At 41.8% G+C, this 16,330-nt stretch overlaps 1 protein-coding gene across 4 annotated transcripts in view; it reads left to right on the top strand.

Annotated features, from left to right (window-relative positions):
• Positions 1-16,330, top strand: part of ETV1 (ETS variant transcription factor 1) — a 53,550-nt gene that overhangs the window by 20,497 nt on the left and 16,723 nt on the right. For all 4 annotated transcript variants that reach the window (XM_072154385.1, XM_072154386.1, XM_072154387.1 and 1 more), the window contains 3 exons: positions 11,252-11,381; positions 13,428-13,616; positions 15,854-16,101. In XM_072154385.1, coding sequence (XP_072010486.1) covers positions 11,252-11,381; positions 13,428-13,616; positions 15,854-16,101 — 567 coding nt within the window. The remainder of the gene's footprint in view (positions 1-11,251; positions 11,382-13,427; positions 13,617-15,853; positions 16,102-16,330) is intronic.

Genomic DNA, 16,330 nt, shown 5'->3' with positions numbered 1-16,330 from the left:
TCTTGCTCTCCTGCCCTCGCTCGCTCTTTCTTGCTCTCCGGCCCTCGCTCGCTCTTTCTTGCTCTCCGGCCCTCGCTCGCTCTTTCTTGCTCTCCGGCCCTCGCTCGCTCTTTCTTTCTCTCTGGCCCTCGCTCGCTCTTTCTTGCTCTCCGGCCCTCGCTCGCTCTTTCTTGCTCTCCTGCCCTCGCTCGCTCTTTCTTGCTCTCCGGCCCTCGCTCGCTCTTTCTTTCTCTCTGGCCCTCGCTCGCTCTTTCTTGCTCTCCGGCCCTCGCTCGCTCTTTCTTGCTCTCCTGCCCTCGCTCGCTCTTTCTTGCTCTCCGGCCCTCGCTCGCTCTTTCTTTCTCTCTGGCCCTCGCTTGCTCTTTCTTGCTCTCCTGCCCTCGCTCGCTCTTTCTTGCTCTCCTGCCCTCGCTCGCTCTTTCTTGCTCTCCTGCCCTCGCTCGCTCTTTCTTGCTCTCCGGCCCTCGCTCGCTCTTTCTTGCTCTCCGGCCCTCGCTCGCTCTTTCTTGCTCTCCGGCCCTCGCTCGCTCTTTCTTGCTCTCCTGCCCTCGCTCGCTCTTTCTTGCTCTCCTGCCCTCGCTCGCTCTTTCTTGCTCTCCGGCCCTCGCTCGCTCTTTCTTTCTCTCTGGCCCTCGCTCGCTCTTTCTTGCTCTCCGGCCCTCGCTCGCTCTTTCTTGCTCTCCGGCCCTCGCTCGCTCTTTCTTGCTCACCTGCCCTCGCTCGCTCTTTCTTGCTCACTTGCCCTCGCTCATGCTTTCTTTTTTGCCTTCCCTTGCTCGCCCTTTCTCTTGATCACCTACTCTCAACTGCCCTCACTCTCTCGCTTGCCTTCCCTTGCTCTTTCCCTTGCCCTTGATTAAGCTCTCTTGCTTGCCTTCCCTCTCTCTCTCGCCTACTCTTGACTGAACACTATTTCTGGATATCACTCTTTCTGTCCCTTGGCCTATAACTTTCTTGATCTTTCTCTGTAATGCTTCCTTGTACTCTTTTGCTCTTCTCCTGTATGTAGTCTTGTGCTCTCATCCTCTCTCTCTCGCGCTCTCTCTCTCTCGCTCCTGCTATATTGCTCTTTCTCCTGGCTTCCGCACACATGAGCGATCTTTTCTATTACAGATACTTACGGGTGAAATCTAACAAGGACCCGCGGGGTCGGGTTGCGGCAGGTTACTAACTACTTTTACCCTAGACAAAAAATACTGCTCACTTACAGAAAATCAATTAGGTAGTCTAGGATTTAACACCATCTCCTTCTCCTATCATTAGCCGGCTCACCTTTGCCCTTAACCAATTTTACAGCTGCAGCCTGAGCCAAATAAAGACCATCTGTCTCCTTCTGTCTTTTGTAATCTGCTGCTCCGCACTTGCTGCATATGGGAAGTGACAAAGGTAATATTTAAAGTGCACTTGTTGCCTGCACCCTGGAGGCCGCCATTCCCCCGGCCGGGGCCTTATTAAGCAACGCGCAGCCTGTCACACGCTGAACATGATGTCAGCGAGGCACGAGGCATCCAGTGCCTCATCTCAGCGACATCTTCTACAGCACTTTCATTCTTTGTCGTATATACATTTGTTATATTCTCTTATGTCAGATATAAATTTTTTTTAATTTTAGAATCCTTAATTTTAAAATATTAAAAAATACTAAAATATAATAATAAAAATGATATTACAAATAAATTATTTATAAACTAAATTAATTTATTTATATAAATTATAGCTTTTTTGTTACATTTTTAAACCTTTTAATTAATCTATGTCTTTTATTTATTTTTATCCAGTAATTTATTCTGGAATAGCTCATAATCTGGTTTAAATTTTGGTCAACAAAGTTCTCCCAATACAAGTTACCTCTTAACCCAATGATTATGAGAACAAGCTCTATGGAGCTGAGGGAAATTGATGGAAACGGCCGTCTGCTCCATTACTCTGACGGAGCGACGAGGGGACCGATGGAGGTACCTGGGACCCCCATCGGAATCCTTGTTTACATGATCTGTGGGGGTCTCATCACTGTTGTGTGTATGAACTTGTGTTCATGGGAAAATCCCGTTAAGTTGCCCATATGTAGACTTTTGTAATTTTATGAGGTCTTTTTTGGAGATGAATAAAGTAAATTTTATTGTATTAAATAAATTTCATGTAGATTTCATTTTTGGAACCTCCTACAACTTTCGCAACTCATCCCAACCTTTACCGTCTGCCTATACAATTGATTGATTTGTCTATGCGATTTGTCTGCCTTGAGTTATTACTGAATAATTTCAAGTATTGTCTAAGAATGGTCAGGCACCTCGGGTAGACCGAAGCCAAGTGTTTGTTTGGCCAATCGGTATTCCTTCCAATGAGCGGACCGAAAGTTTCTGTTCTTGTTCGGAGGCGCCAAGTGCTAGCTACTAGACGTTGCTGTTTGGCCAAGGGGACACCTCTGGCCAATCACAGCCATAGCTTGATGCTAGGGACATCAGTTACCCGGATTGGCTGTTCGGGAACCAATCCTGCAATATGTCCAGGTTGCACAGTGCACCCTCGAACCTGAACAGAAACTTTGGGTCCTCTCATCTCTACACGTGAATGCAGGACCTGGCTAAGCATGCATCTTGTCAGAACAAGGATAAGAGGGTTTGCTCCTTCCAGGTTTCTCTATCTTTCTCGAGCCACATCCTGGGGGTAAAAGTTATGGTGCCCCCATTCACATCAGATAGTAGATGGCAACTCCAGACGAAATTGGTGGACTTGGCCAACATTAATCTACTGTGTAAGGCTACCTTAACCCTAAGAAGTGTTGTCTAATCTTGACCTTTATTCGTAGTGTTAAAAAAGGTCTAATATTTATAGACCATAAACTAAACATCCTTGTAGAACATATAGAAATCTAGGCGATCATCTGCTCCAGACACCCTCCTCAATGGGGAGAGAGTTGCCTGTTATAACAGTGGTGTAATACTTTAGTTCTCCTGTAGTGGCTGCTGTAGGGAAACTATGCACTCTACTTACTCTCCAATGTGCTGATTGGTGGTTACAGCAGCCAATCCCGTGATACTTTACTTTAGAATAGTTTGCGTTGTCCTTTTAACCCTTAACCTACTCTTAAAAATATCCTATAGAATCCTATAAAATGATCCTATCTCACCTAATTTCCTAACTATTCTACCTGGGCTGCTCATGAGCCAACCAGAGTCTTGATGGTGAATTATAGCATCCTATGTGTGGGATTCTAATTTATTTTAATTAATTGCCTTCCTTTTTTTTTCGTTTCACAAAAAAACCTCGGCTCTTCTCAACTGCAGTAAAGAACCGATGTAAGAAGAGTCTGTAGATGTTTCTGATCCCCTTAAATATTAATACGTTGATTTATTTATAAGTGATTATTAGTAGAACAATCTGAAATGGAACAGATTAAATTTTTTATTTGGTGGTTTTGATATTTTTAGACGATCGAATGATTAATTACATTCACAGAACTTTGTGCTATTTTGCTTTTTTTTGCTTCTTGTGAAAGTTTACCACTTCTTGCACTAGTTAAGCTCAGGTCAATCATGTATTTTGTTTATTTATTTCATTTTTTTTTTTTTTACATTTTATTTAGGTTTTTTTTTTTTTGTAGCGTTCCAGTTTTTAATAGCAGTTTAGAAATGTTATCGCTAGATTTGTCACAGACATAATTCACATCTTTCTTCGGGCACAGTAAACAAGAAAAATGGTTTAATGGCTCCATAAAAGGCACTCTATGCTGATAGCTGAGATTAGGCCTTTCAGTAATGGATTTTGGCGTGGGGGAAGGGCACCGGTTTGGCAGAGGTAAATGTACTGGAAGACAATCTGAGAGAGCCTCTGATATATGTCAAGTGCTTTCAGTCTTGTTTTGTTGTACAGGAAGACGGGTTGAAAAATAAAAAAAATAAAAAAAAACTCTTGTGACACCATTGTCCTTATCTACACGCAGGTCGTCCCCTTTTGCTTCTGGAATTCGATCAGGTGCTATGTTATATACCGGCCCCGTTATCACTAAAGTAATTATTCCATAATCAGGGCCGGGCTGTAAAGCGCGGTGCTGCAAAGTTCATTGCGCAATAAAGTCAATTGATACGTCTTCTGGCATTCCGACATAGAGATGCACAAGGACGCGGTGTTTGTCGATGGGAGATGGATACATTTTTTCTGTGCGAGGATTCGGATGCTGGAATTAATTAATAAGATAATTAATTTAATTCATTAGATTTAAAAAAAAAAATTGAAAAATACGATTTTTAAAAAATATATGATAAAATGCATCTTAAAATACAATTAAAATAAAATAAAAATAAACCTGTTGCACGGATGTTTTAACAAAACTATGCGTGACTCGCGCAGCTGGAATTTTATAAATGGATTGAGCTGAAACCATTTATTTTGTTCGCGTCACTGCTTTGTTCCTTTTTGAGCAAAAGATTTTTAGTGAAATAAAAGTTCAAGGCTCCGATAAAGAATTACGTGCAGCTAAAGAATAATGTCTGAGAGGAATACTGAGAATTTGGTCTTCGTCAAGCTTAAGTTTACGGCAGCGGGATCACAGATTTCTAGGAAATCGGTAATGAGAAAGAAGAGAGCCGTGTGGTCATGTCCTTGTATGTTGGGATGTGATGTGACCACAACCTTCATGAGAAGCCAAGGGACACCAAGTATGGATTGAACCTTGTATCGGGCTCGGTTTTTGGGAAAGGTGCTGGAAAGGAGACTCCATTGCCAAACCTAAAAAATGACTCCTTCCTTTGTCCACCACTGGGTCGGACTCTCATAGTCCAGGAAGCTGATCTGTGGGACATTGTTTTCGTGGTCTTCTTCTTATAGGATAAATCTGATTTGGCCGTCCTAGTTGAGGGAACTGCGATAAATAAGATGTTTTCGCATGTTTTTTCTTTTTCCAAAGCTTTAGGAAAGGTGTGCAAAATCTTATGTGATTACTTTGTGGCTCAACAAAGAGCCTTGATGTACATAATGATGCTCATTTACTAAGGGTCCGAACGCCGCACTTTTGTCGGGTTTCCTGAATATTTCCTTTTTTTGCGCCAAATATTGGCGCACGCGAGAACAAAAATTTTGGGTTTTGGAGCACGCAATTAGATTGTGGCGCATCGGTGCCGGCTTGCATGCGACAGAAATCGGGGGCGTGGCCGTTGGACAACCCGACGGATTCCGACAAACCGCGGAATTTAAAGAAGGAAATGTGTCACAAGATGAAGCACTCACATGCACCGGGAAGAAGCAGGTGAACTCCAGAGGACCTCTGCGCAGAAGCGACGGATGCATGAACTTGGGCGCATGAATCGCGGCAGACCTGAATCCTCGTCGGACAACGCACCGCGGGATCGCGACTGGACCGGGTAAGCAAATCTGCCCCAATATGTTACCCGCCATTCCATTAATGGCGATAGTATTTATATTTTCCACATGTTTCCTATAAGGCATCGTCGTAAAGTGTTTTGTATTTCAAGGAACCAACTTTAAAGAACTATCCTCGGCTTTAGGATATACCATTGCTGTTACTCGTATTGTAATGGGTGTCCCATACAGACCTATGGATTTTGTTGTACCAGCCAAAACATTAAGGGTATCACTGCAGTTCAGCAATGAACTCTTAGGACTGGTGGCGGTGCCACCTTTGGGACCCACACAATATCAAGGCCATTAAACATCTTGACATAGTTTCGTTGTAAGGAATCTGATCCTGTCCGGGAAGGATAATTAGTGGTGGCTAGAGCTCCTCATATTTCCGATTACCAGACCTTGTGGGTGTAGCCTTAAGGCCGGTTCCACTTACTTATGGACAAAGCCGAGGGCCAGAGGGGGACTCCATCTTTGAGTTCTTTGCCACACATCAGGCATAGCGCAAATTATAACAGTTAACGATGCGGGACTCAAACCCGTTTGGGTCAGTGTTTGTACTGGTGAGGGTGAGCATTTGGGTTTGGGTACTTGACCTTTTAAGGATTACGCTTTCGGCCAAACTTGACGCATCGGAACCTGAACAGGTCTGCTCCTTCCTAATAACAATGTATCAGTTTTTCCTCGAATGTTTCCTGCAAAAGATTGACCTTCCGTTTTGCATCCATACAAGATAATTTGCCAACTTTTTAGGAGTTGGAACTCTCTTCCTATAGACTGGAACATTCTAGTGACATTTCGGGCAACTCCCTATATGATATATGTTGATAATCTTGATGCTACGGCCCCTTTTTAATGCTTAAAAGTTGAGAAGCCAACTTCATTGTCTCTGCTGAATGTCCTCACGTGACGAGGGCTACAGCTTCTTCTTGTGGTTGATCTTTGGATGGTCGGGCCTTGAATCTGCAGGACCGGCATAATGTAAGTTGTATTATCATCACTCGATCCTTACTCAGCATCTTAGACTAAGTGTTACTGTAGTATCCAGTGCTGAGTGCTCGGCTATCTCCAAACTTTAGACGATACAGCAGAGTCCAGAAGCATTAAAGATTTTTTACTTCTTACAACGTTCAAGCAGAATGTATATAGCAGGCAGCAGGCTGGAGCCGTGTTCAGCGAGGATAATTTAATTAGTGTTGATCATGACTCCAGATGATGGTGATTTGATAAGGAATAATTTAGTACTTAACAGGCTTTTACATGCACCAACTCCATGTGGGAAGGTAAAGCAAAAACGAATATCAAGCATATTAAGATTTTTTTTTCTCTTTTGTGCTTACTCTACTCTTTAGGCCTGTTTTTCTTTCGCAACATTTGTAGTTTCCAAAGAAATTAACTTTTCTAGGCTACTTTTCCCTTTATTTTTATTTTTTTTTTTTTATATATATTTTTTAAAATTTTAGTTTTTAAAGCTAATTTTTTTTTCTTTTTAAAAATGTATTTTATATATTTTTTTTTCAGTACATTTAATTATGTGATTTATTATTGCTTTTATTATTGTTGCTTTTAAGTAAGTTAATGGCACGGTGACTATGGGCTATTTGTTAACAATGGGCTAAATTTTTATTAAACATATATACTCGAGTATAAGCCTAGTTTTTCAGCACAAAAAATGTGGTGAAAACCCAAACTCGGCTTATACTCGAGTAAAAAAAAATATAGGTTTTGCCAAGTTTTTGTGTTAAAATAAGGGGCCTCGGCTTATACTTGGGTCGGCTTATACTCAAGTATATACAGTATTTATTAGGAATTTCTCTTGCATTTGTTCCTATTTTCTTGAATTTATTGTAATATTATTATTGTTATATATGTTATTATTGCTGAAGTTGTATAATGGCCTCATTCTTATATACTAGTTGTTTACTATGGGAAAATTGCAGACACCAATGACATCACTGAAGTGCAGGGAGGTCTTAGTTTCCTAATGATGTCATAATATAACTATTGATTCTGCTGTAAAGATGGCCGCCTCCTCTGTATATAGATTCAATTTAGTTTGTTTTTTTAGCCACAACATTTCATAGTTGATTTGTATCTGTATATTGTGTAAATGTAACACTTTTATAGTTTTAAATATACAACTACAATTACTAATTGCAATTTTTATATATATTTTTTTAATATTCATTTTAACTTGTTTTATATAATATTTTTTTTATCAAGTTGTAATTTTTTTTACCTTAAATTAGCCATAACATTTCCAGTGTTTCTATACTGATTGTCAATTGTTAAATATTTTTAAGATTTTTATTCTTTTAATAATTTAACTAAATCCATTCCTATTCAGATGTAAACAGGTCAAATCCCATAAGTTTTTCCTTTCACAAATATAAAAGCACAAAGTATCTATCTCCTATCTATCTATCTATCTATCTATCTATCTATCTATCTCATATCTATCTATCTATCTATCTATCTATCTCATATCTATCTATCTCTATCTATCTCTTTCTATCTATCTATCTATCTATCTATCTCTCTATGTAGTGTGTGTATGTTCTATGTAGTTTATGTCTTGCCTGTATAATCCATATGGGAATTCTTGCCACAGGAAATGAAATAATCTAATCGTCCTCTTTTGCTTTTCACTGACAGAATTGACTAAATGCATATGAATGGCTGATAATCTTAATTGATATTGAATTGAGCACACGGTGTAAGAACGCTGCCATTTAATGTTCAGACATCGCAGAGGATCAGCCGACCGATCCGTCTTCTCTCACCCGAAGCGCGCTGCCCCCCCCCCATATCCCAAAGTTCTGATTCTTTACCAGAATTTCTTTACTTTGTTCTAATACTAAAAATGTAACACTTTTTTTTTTATTTTGTTATTACGACTTCTAATAACATTGATATTTTTCATTTATTTTTTTAGGGCTGTCCCATTCCACAATTTACAAAATTTAAATTGGATTTTCTTGAATCAGGAAAACTTTTTTTTGTCTCGATACAAAATTTTACCAGAACAGGTCCATTTATATGGGAAACAGACCCCATGTGATTTCTGTGCCCCCACACCCTATACTGACTCTGCCGTACCGGCTCCCTATAAGCATCGGCAATGGGTGTCCGTATAAACTCCATAGACTTGGCACATGCTGCCATATTGGATATGTAGATACTTGTTCATAGGGGTCTTCCATGCACTGCCGTACAAGATGGCCGACTCCATGGAGCTACACTCTTTAAAGGGGTTGTCCAGAGGTTGAACACATGGCAGCTTTCTTCCAAAAAACGCCTCTACACCTGACCATGGTCTGTGCCGGCACTGCAGTTTAGCTGTCCAAAAATTGATTTTCATTGCAGTATCCAAGGTCAGGGGGGGAAGCTATTTGTGGAAGAAAGCAGCCCCCGGACAACCCCTTTAAGTATCTAGATGTTATTGAGTAAAAAATACGGTAATGCCCTTGTTCCAGCTCCCTGTTCCCACAGCACAACCCTGAGGTGCATGATTCACATGACTGGTGGAGCATAGAAGTGTCAGTAGTCATGTGACCCACAACGACCAATCAGTGATAAGGGGGTCAATGATTTTTTTGTAAAGGTCACATGTCCACCAAAACGTACCGAAAAACGTTTGGAAATCGGGGGATGTTGCTGTTGCCCTTCTCTTTTCCCTTCCGATGCCCTGGCCACCCAGGAGTGTTCCTAGAAAACTATACAATGCCTTTAACAATGGAGGCTCCTAACAAGATCACACATAACAGTATAGTCCAGCTTAAAGGTTCCCACAACCAGCAGATAATCCCTATCCCTTTATATGGGACTGTCAGACATGGCCGTGCTCTTGGATGGAGTGCACCAGGGTTAAAGCCGCCCCCGTATTAGTGCCCTCAAGCTCCTGACGTAACGTTATTATGTTATTAAGTGTCCAGTAAAGGATCTTAAAGCTTTAAAGCCCCATAGCTTGTAGGGTGACATCTCTTAACCTGACTCTCTTAAAGTGCACTCGTCACACTTAAAGGGGATGGTTTAACTTTGTGGATAAAGAATTTTTGTCATTTTGATTATTTTTGATTTATGTAGTTTTTTTTTTATTTAGGGGGCAGCCATATTCTATTATCTTTTCTGTATTGTCTGTACAGTCAGGGCAGAGAAGTGTTTCATCTTTGCAATAGTCTATAGGTCGAAAATTATTTGTATAGCGCCTACAGATTACGCAGCGCTGCATAGAGTTTGCCAGATCAGTCCCTGTCCCCAATGGGGCTCACAATCTAATCAACCTACCAGTATGTTTTGGAGTGTGGGAGGAAACCGGAGGACCCGGAGGAAACCCACACAAACACAGAGAGAACATACAAACTCTTTGCAGATGTTGACCCTGGGACATGAACCCATGAATCCAGCGCTGCAAGGCTGTAATGTTAACGGCTAAACCACAGTGCTTCAAGGCTGTAATGCTAACCACTGAGCCACCGTGCTGCCCCTCATCCAAACACCATATTGTCGGTTCAGGGGCTACATAAACTTTGTCTCTGATCTTTTGATTTACACCTGATCTACAACTTTTCAGATAAAACATTTGAACTCAATAGTTTTTTAAAAGGAAATTTTGTAGAACTTTTCAAAAGTATCATAGTTTATATAGTTGATAAGACACTTGTCCATCAAGTTTAACCAAGGAAGGGAAGGGATTGGATGAGGAAGGGATTTAGGGAAAACAATTCTATATAACATAACCATCAATGTTATTTAGATGTAAAAAGGCATCTAGACCCTTCTTGAAGCTCTCTGCTGTCCCTGCTGTGACCAGCGCCTGAGCTCTCTGCTGTCCCTGCTGTGACCTGCGCCTGAGCTCTCTGCTGTCCCTGCTGTGACCAGCGCCTGAGCTCTCTGCTGTCCCTGCTGTGACCAGCACCTGAGCTCTCTGCTGTCCCTGCTGTGACCAGCACCTGAGCTCTCTGTTGTCCCTGCTGTGACCAGCGCCTGAGCTCTCTGCTGTCCCTGCTGTGACCAGCGCCTGAGCTCTCTGCTGTCCCTGCTGTGACCAGCCCCTGAGCTCTCTGCTGTCCCTGCTGTGACCAGCGCCTGAGCTCTCTGCTGTCCCTGCAGTGACCAGCGCCTGAGCTCTCTACTGTCCCTGCTGTGACCAGCGCCTGAGCTCTCTGCTGTCCCTGCTGTGACCAGCGCCTGAGCTCTCTGCTGTCCCTGCTGTGACCAGCGCCTGAGCTCTCTACTGTCCCTGCTGTGACCAGCGCCTGAGCTCTCTGCTGTCCCTACTGTGACCAGCGCCTGAGCTCTGCTGTCCCTGCTGTGACCAGCGCCTGAGCTCTCTGCTGTCCCTGCTGTGACCAGCGCCTGAGCTCTCTGCTGTCCCTGCTGTGACCAGCGCCTGAGCTCTGCTGTCCCTGCTGTGACCAGCCCCTGAGCTCTCTGCTGTCCCTGCTGTGACCTGCGCCTGAGCTCTCTGCTGTCCCTGCTGTGACCAGCGCCTGAGCTCTCTGCTGTCCCTGCTGTGACCAGCGCCTGAGCTCTCTGCTGTCCCTGCTGTGACCAGCACCTGAGCTCGGCTATTCCACATATTGACAGTTCTCATAGTAAAAAAGCCCTGTCTCATGTTTTGTCTCATGTTTATGGGGTCCTTTGATATCTTGTGTTTACATAGGGCAGTAGGGTAGAGCTGTTATCAATTGCTCTATTGATATTGAGATGACTCTGTTAGCCTTGCCCCAGTCTGTTTGGCAAAGCTCAATGTGATCTGATGACGGAACCTTCTGCGGATGGAACCTCTAAACCTAGAATATATAGAACATATGTATAGATTTATTTTAATTTGACAGTATTCAACTGGGAATTAATGAAAATTTTACTTGTGAATTTTTTTTCTTAGTGGCTTTCCACGGTGTCCCGTTAAAAATTAAGAAAGAACCCCACAGCCCCTGCTCAGAACTGAACACCGCATGCAGCCAGGAGCAGCCGTTTAAGTTCAGCTATGGAGAAAAGTGCCTGTACAATGTCAGGTAAGACCCTCCGTATCATCACCCATCTTTAGACAGTTTATTTGTGCTGAAAAGGGGGAAATAATTGCAATTACTGCCCCAAAGTGTGTATAAATATATTTTCAAAAAATGCAAAAAAATTTTATTAAAAATTCTTATCATTTATATGTATATTTTTATATAAAAATCCTAAAACAAATGTAAATATATATATATATAATCAATAAAAATTTTTTTTAAAAATTTACAAAATAAAATGGGGAAAAAATGAAAAAATATTGAAAACCTTCTGTTAATTCTGGAGGATTTTTAGGAAGATCCCTATTCAAGCGCAGCTGGATAAATTCACAATTGCGGTGTAAATAATATTCGGACACCTTGGTAATAATTTACGGGTCTTTTCTATATGACGGCTGTGAGATTTATGGGGCTGTTTTGGGGCCTCTTGGCTTTCCGTTCCCTTTAGATGAAAAATAATGCTTTTCCGCAGAAGTGTTTACAGGGAGCTTTTTAACCTTTTGCTTTTTCCCCCCTTACTGTAATGCATTTTTGTTTAGCATAGAGCAGACAGGCTTTTAAAGTGATTTACATTGCGCTGCCTGTCCAGCTCGTGCGTCGCGGCTCGTAGGTTGGGTACATCGGCGGTCACATGACTCCCCTTCAGCTGCTATGTAAATATGTCTAATGTAACAAGGACATCTGCTACTTTATATCTTGTTTACAGAAGCTTCATTTTCCCGTTTTCCACCCTCCCCCTTAAAAAAAAAAAAAAAAATCCCCCTTGCCTTTAAACTGAATATCCCCCTGGCATATATATGAGTCTTTGAATCAGATCCATATTGAGAATAGTGATTAGTATCGTCGTAATAACTCGTCCCACAATATTCTGCTACTGTAACAACTAATTGTTTATCCTTGGCAGCAAGTGTTTAGTCTTCCTGCAGTGCCTCCGCAGGGGAAATGGAGAATAGCACCATTGATATTAAAGGGAATCTACCACCAGGATGAAGGATTGTAAACCAAGCACCCAGACATACTGCTGTGTGCCCCCTCTGGCAGGATCCGATCTACTTTTAGCTTCTTTTGCCTTGTTTATACAAAAGAAAGCTTTTAAAATTATGTAAATTAGCCTGCGGGGCTCCAGGCTGAATAGGTTTTAATGGAACCAGGAGCCCCTTAGGCTCATTTGCATAATTTTTAAAGTAATTTTTCTCTTAAAAACAAGGGCAAATGAAGCTAAAAGAAGAGAAGACCCTGCCAGAAGGGGCACACACCACCATGCAAGTTTACTTGTTTTACAATCCTTCAGCCTGGTGGTAGATTTCCTTTTAAAAGCAATTGGTTGACTGTGTAATCCATGGACATTCTGGTTCTTTCTTCGCATCAACTCAAACCATCTCCGTTCATAAGGGTCCTGAGATAAAGAGTTGCCTCTTAAAGGGGTTTTCCCGATCAATTAAAGCATTGACTGATCAACAGATATATTGGGGGGCTAAAACTCCAAGCCCCTGCCCATCAGCTAATAGTCGTAGCCTCCTGGGGCTTAAATAATAACAGTAATTGGAGTCAGAAGTCCAGCTCCCTTCTCTGTATAGTGGATGTTGCAAGACACTGCAGCTGAATTCCTATTAATTCACTTAGAGGCTCAACTGTAATTCCTTATGACGCATGCTGCCCAGAATTAGCGGGTTCCTAGGCTTCTAAAGTGTCGAACCCCAATAGATCTGAAATTGATGAACCTATTCCGTGATTAATGATTATCATTATGTTGAAAAACCCACTTCATGGCAACACTTACACCATTAACGGTAGTTTTGCTCTTCTCCTTCGTGGCTCCGGTGCCATATAGAATATTATGGGGTCCAATGGTTTTCCATTACGGCGGTTGGATAATCTCGACACACTCTGCATATGGGAATCTAACCACATAGTAATAAAAGTAGTAGTAAATGAAAATTAGATGTAATGCACTCCTTCCGCCACTGGGAGCACAGTTTTGTGGCACCCAAAATATTGTACTGTAATACTCGGTAAATTGGTACAACATGTTTATTCCTCCTCCTCTAGTGCCTATGATCAGAAACCACAAGTTGGAATGAGGCCCTCTAACCCCCCAACGCCCTCAAGCACTCCAGTGTCCCCTCTACATCATGCATCACCAAACACAGCACAGAATCCTAAAGCAGAACGTCTCTTTCCAACACATCTTCCGCCATCCCAGCCGATCCCAGACAGCACCTACACAATGGACCACAGGTAAGTCATCGCTTACAAAGAGGAAAGTCCATGTCTCAAGGGCGGGGGGGGGGGGGGGTCTTCATTAGGGGGAAGGGGATTCCCAACCAGAGCATCAGTCCAAGTGAGGTCACCCCTTTAAGGGAAAGTCCTTGTAACCTTGTTGTACTTTTGTAGTAATTATTAAGGATTTTTTTGTTACTCTTCAAACCGGTAATGGTATTAAATGGTTTTCCATGGCCAAAAATATTCATAATTATTCCATAAAATAAGGTCCACAGTTCCCTCTTCTCAGAAAACAGACAAACAGAGATTGGAACGGGCAGTGGACAGCGCCACCCTCTATGTACAGGCTGAACCAAGTCACTGCAGCTTAGATCACATTCACGTAAATGGGAACTGATCTGCAGTAACTTTACCTGACCACTACACGGAGAATGGAGCTGTCTGCTTCCTGTTCTTGTTCCATTAGATAATTCATGGGGGGTGCTGTTTGGACTCCCACCGGTCCTATTTTTAGGGTAGGTCATCAATATTTAGCTTGATCCCAGGTCTGTCCATGCACGGTGTTGAGAATCCAGGAATGTAAATCTGTGTCAAGGGCCGGGCTCTCATTGGTCTTCCCTTATCCCTATATTCTTCCACTAACATGGAAATTCCGAGTCGTATTTGCTCACGTTTTGCATAGCAAATGTTCCTAGCGCCGGGTAAAATGCTACTATCCCTCTCACTGATGGTGTTGTATCACCTTGGATAGACAAAGCTCGTGTCAATGTCGGGCTCGTAGCTAAAATCTCCGGGCCGGGTGGTCTCGTGATTTGTCACCGCCCCGCTATCCCTGTCCATAAATTTCCCTTCCGTTTGTTGACCTTCAGTGGAGAACACTGAGGAATCGCTTTGATTATCTCACATTGCACCTTTAAAATACAATCGCACAATTAACCTTTGACCCCGGAGCCTCGATGGCTTCATCCTGTCCTTTTGCAAAATGAATTTGTTTTATTTCATCTAATAAAAAAAAAGTTGGCTTCGTCAGTTAAGGAGTGTCTCCGGACCTGGCAAACGCTGGAGCAAAAATATGTGCCAACTGCTTTATGGATTTTTTTTTTTTTAGACCATAATATTTAAACTTTTTTTTAGGTATTTTTATTTATTTGGTCCGGAGACACTCCTTAACTTACGAAGCCAACTTTTTTTTCAAATTCAATGCAAATTTTTGGATACTTGCTGATTCTCACCTATCTACCCTTTAAAGGGGTTGTCCCAAGCTTGATCATTATCTACAGGAAAGGGGATCCCGATTTGGTCAACAGGGGTATGCCCCCCTCCCGATTTATTTATGAGAATGGGGGTCCTGTTCACTTCGTTATTGACATTGAATGGAGCAACCGATCACATTCTCAACCTCGCAACAACTTGTGGGAATTGTACCAATCCCAGTGATTGCTGGTGGTCCTACCTCAAGGACCCTCCCAGTGGAAAGGGGATTTTAATTTAAACTTGGAACCGCCCCTTAAACGGTCAGTGTTCAAAGATTGGCTGTTACTATTTTTATGTTTTTTGGCATACTTGGTAAAGAGAATGACACAGGAAGGTCAGTGTTGCATTGACCATGTGCATGAAATCGAAAAACAAAAACATTTTTAAACCTAGTGCTCTTAAAGGCCTAGAAATCCATGGTGGATGTCTTACAGAAATAGTCCCATTCCTGTCTATGGTTTGTGCTATTGAAGTTGGGTCCATTTAAACAAAACAATTCACCCCTAATGGAGAGGCGTGGCTCTGTTTTTAAATAAAGCGGCCATGTTTTTGAAGCCGCTACAGCACCTTTAAGGGAAATCTTTTAGTGATTTTCCAAGTGTAGTGTTGTTGTTTCTTGGCAATTATTTTGGCCCTTCTTAAAAAGAAGAATGAACTGTTCTGATGAGGATTTAAAGAGAAGTAGAACCCAGAAGCCGTGTTCTGAACATTGTCCACTGTCTTCTCCATATTTTAGTTTCTATGGTTAAAATAAGTCTATGCCATAAATCGATTTTGGAATTTTTTTCCCGTCTTCTAAAGGATAATATTGATAGCTTTTAGATCTTCTCGATCACACACTAAGATGTTCTCCTTTAATAGGGCTAATAAAATAATAAGATAAAAATTGGGGTCTCTAAATATTTTGTATCTTTTTTATGTTGGACTGAGCCGTTAGTTTTGTTTTTGTATTTTATTTAAAATGAATTTCGATTTTATTTTTTAAATTTGCCAACCAGGTTTCGCCGGCAACTCTCAGAACCTTGCAACTCGTTTCCACCGCTTCCTGCATTGCCAAGGGAAGGGCGACCTGTTTACCAACGGCAGATGTCCGAGCCGAGCATCCAGTTCCCTCCTCAAGGATTTAAACAAGAGTATCACGATCCAGTGTATGAACACAGCACTATGGTGGGCAATGCCCCCAGCCAGAACTTCCCTCCACCTCTTATGATAAAGCAGGAACCCAGAGATTTTGCTTATGACTCAGGTAAATATCTACATCTGAGTACAAGCTTTTATCTTTTGATGTATTTTTGTGACCTCTTTGCGACCTAGAAGATCCTCCAGTGGTCCAATCCCTACATCTTTATACATTTTTTATGTATAAGGTGTATAGGAATTACAGTTCTATTGAACAGCTGTGCATGAAGATGACTAAGTCTTTATTAAGTGTCTCTTAAGAGTTTATCTTACTAGTTTTGGACTTCCGATAAAAA

This window comes from Engystomops pustulosus, chromosome 5, assembly GCF_040894005.1.
Source record: "Engystomops pustulosus chromosome 5, aEngPut4.maternal, whole genome shotgun sequence".
NCBI lineage: Eukaryota > Metazoa > Chordata > Amphibia > Anura > Leptodactylidae > Engystomops > Engystomops pustulosus.
Note: the sequence above shows the minus strand (reverse complement) of the source record. Positions and strands in the feature narration are given on the sequence as shown.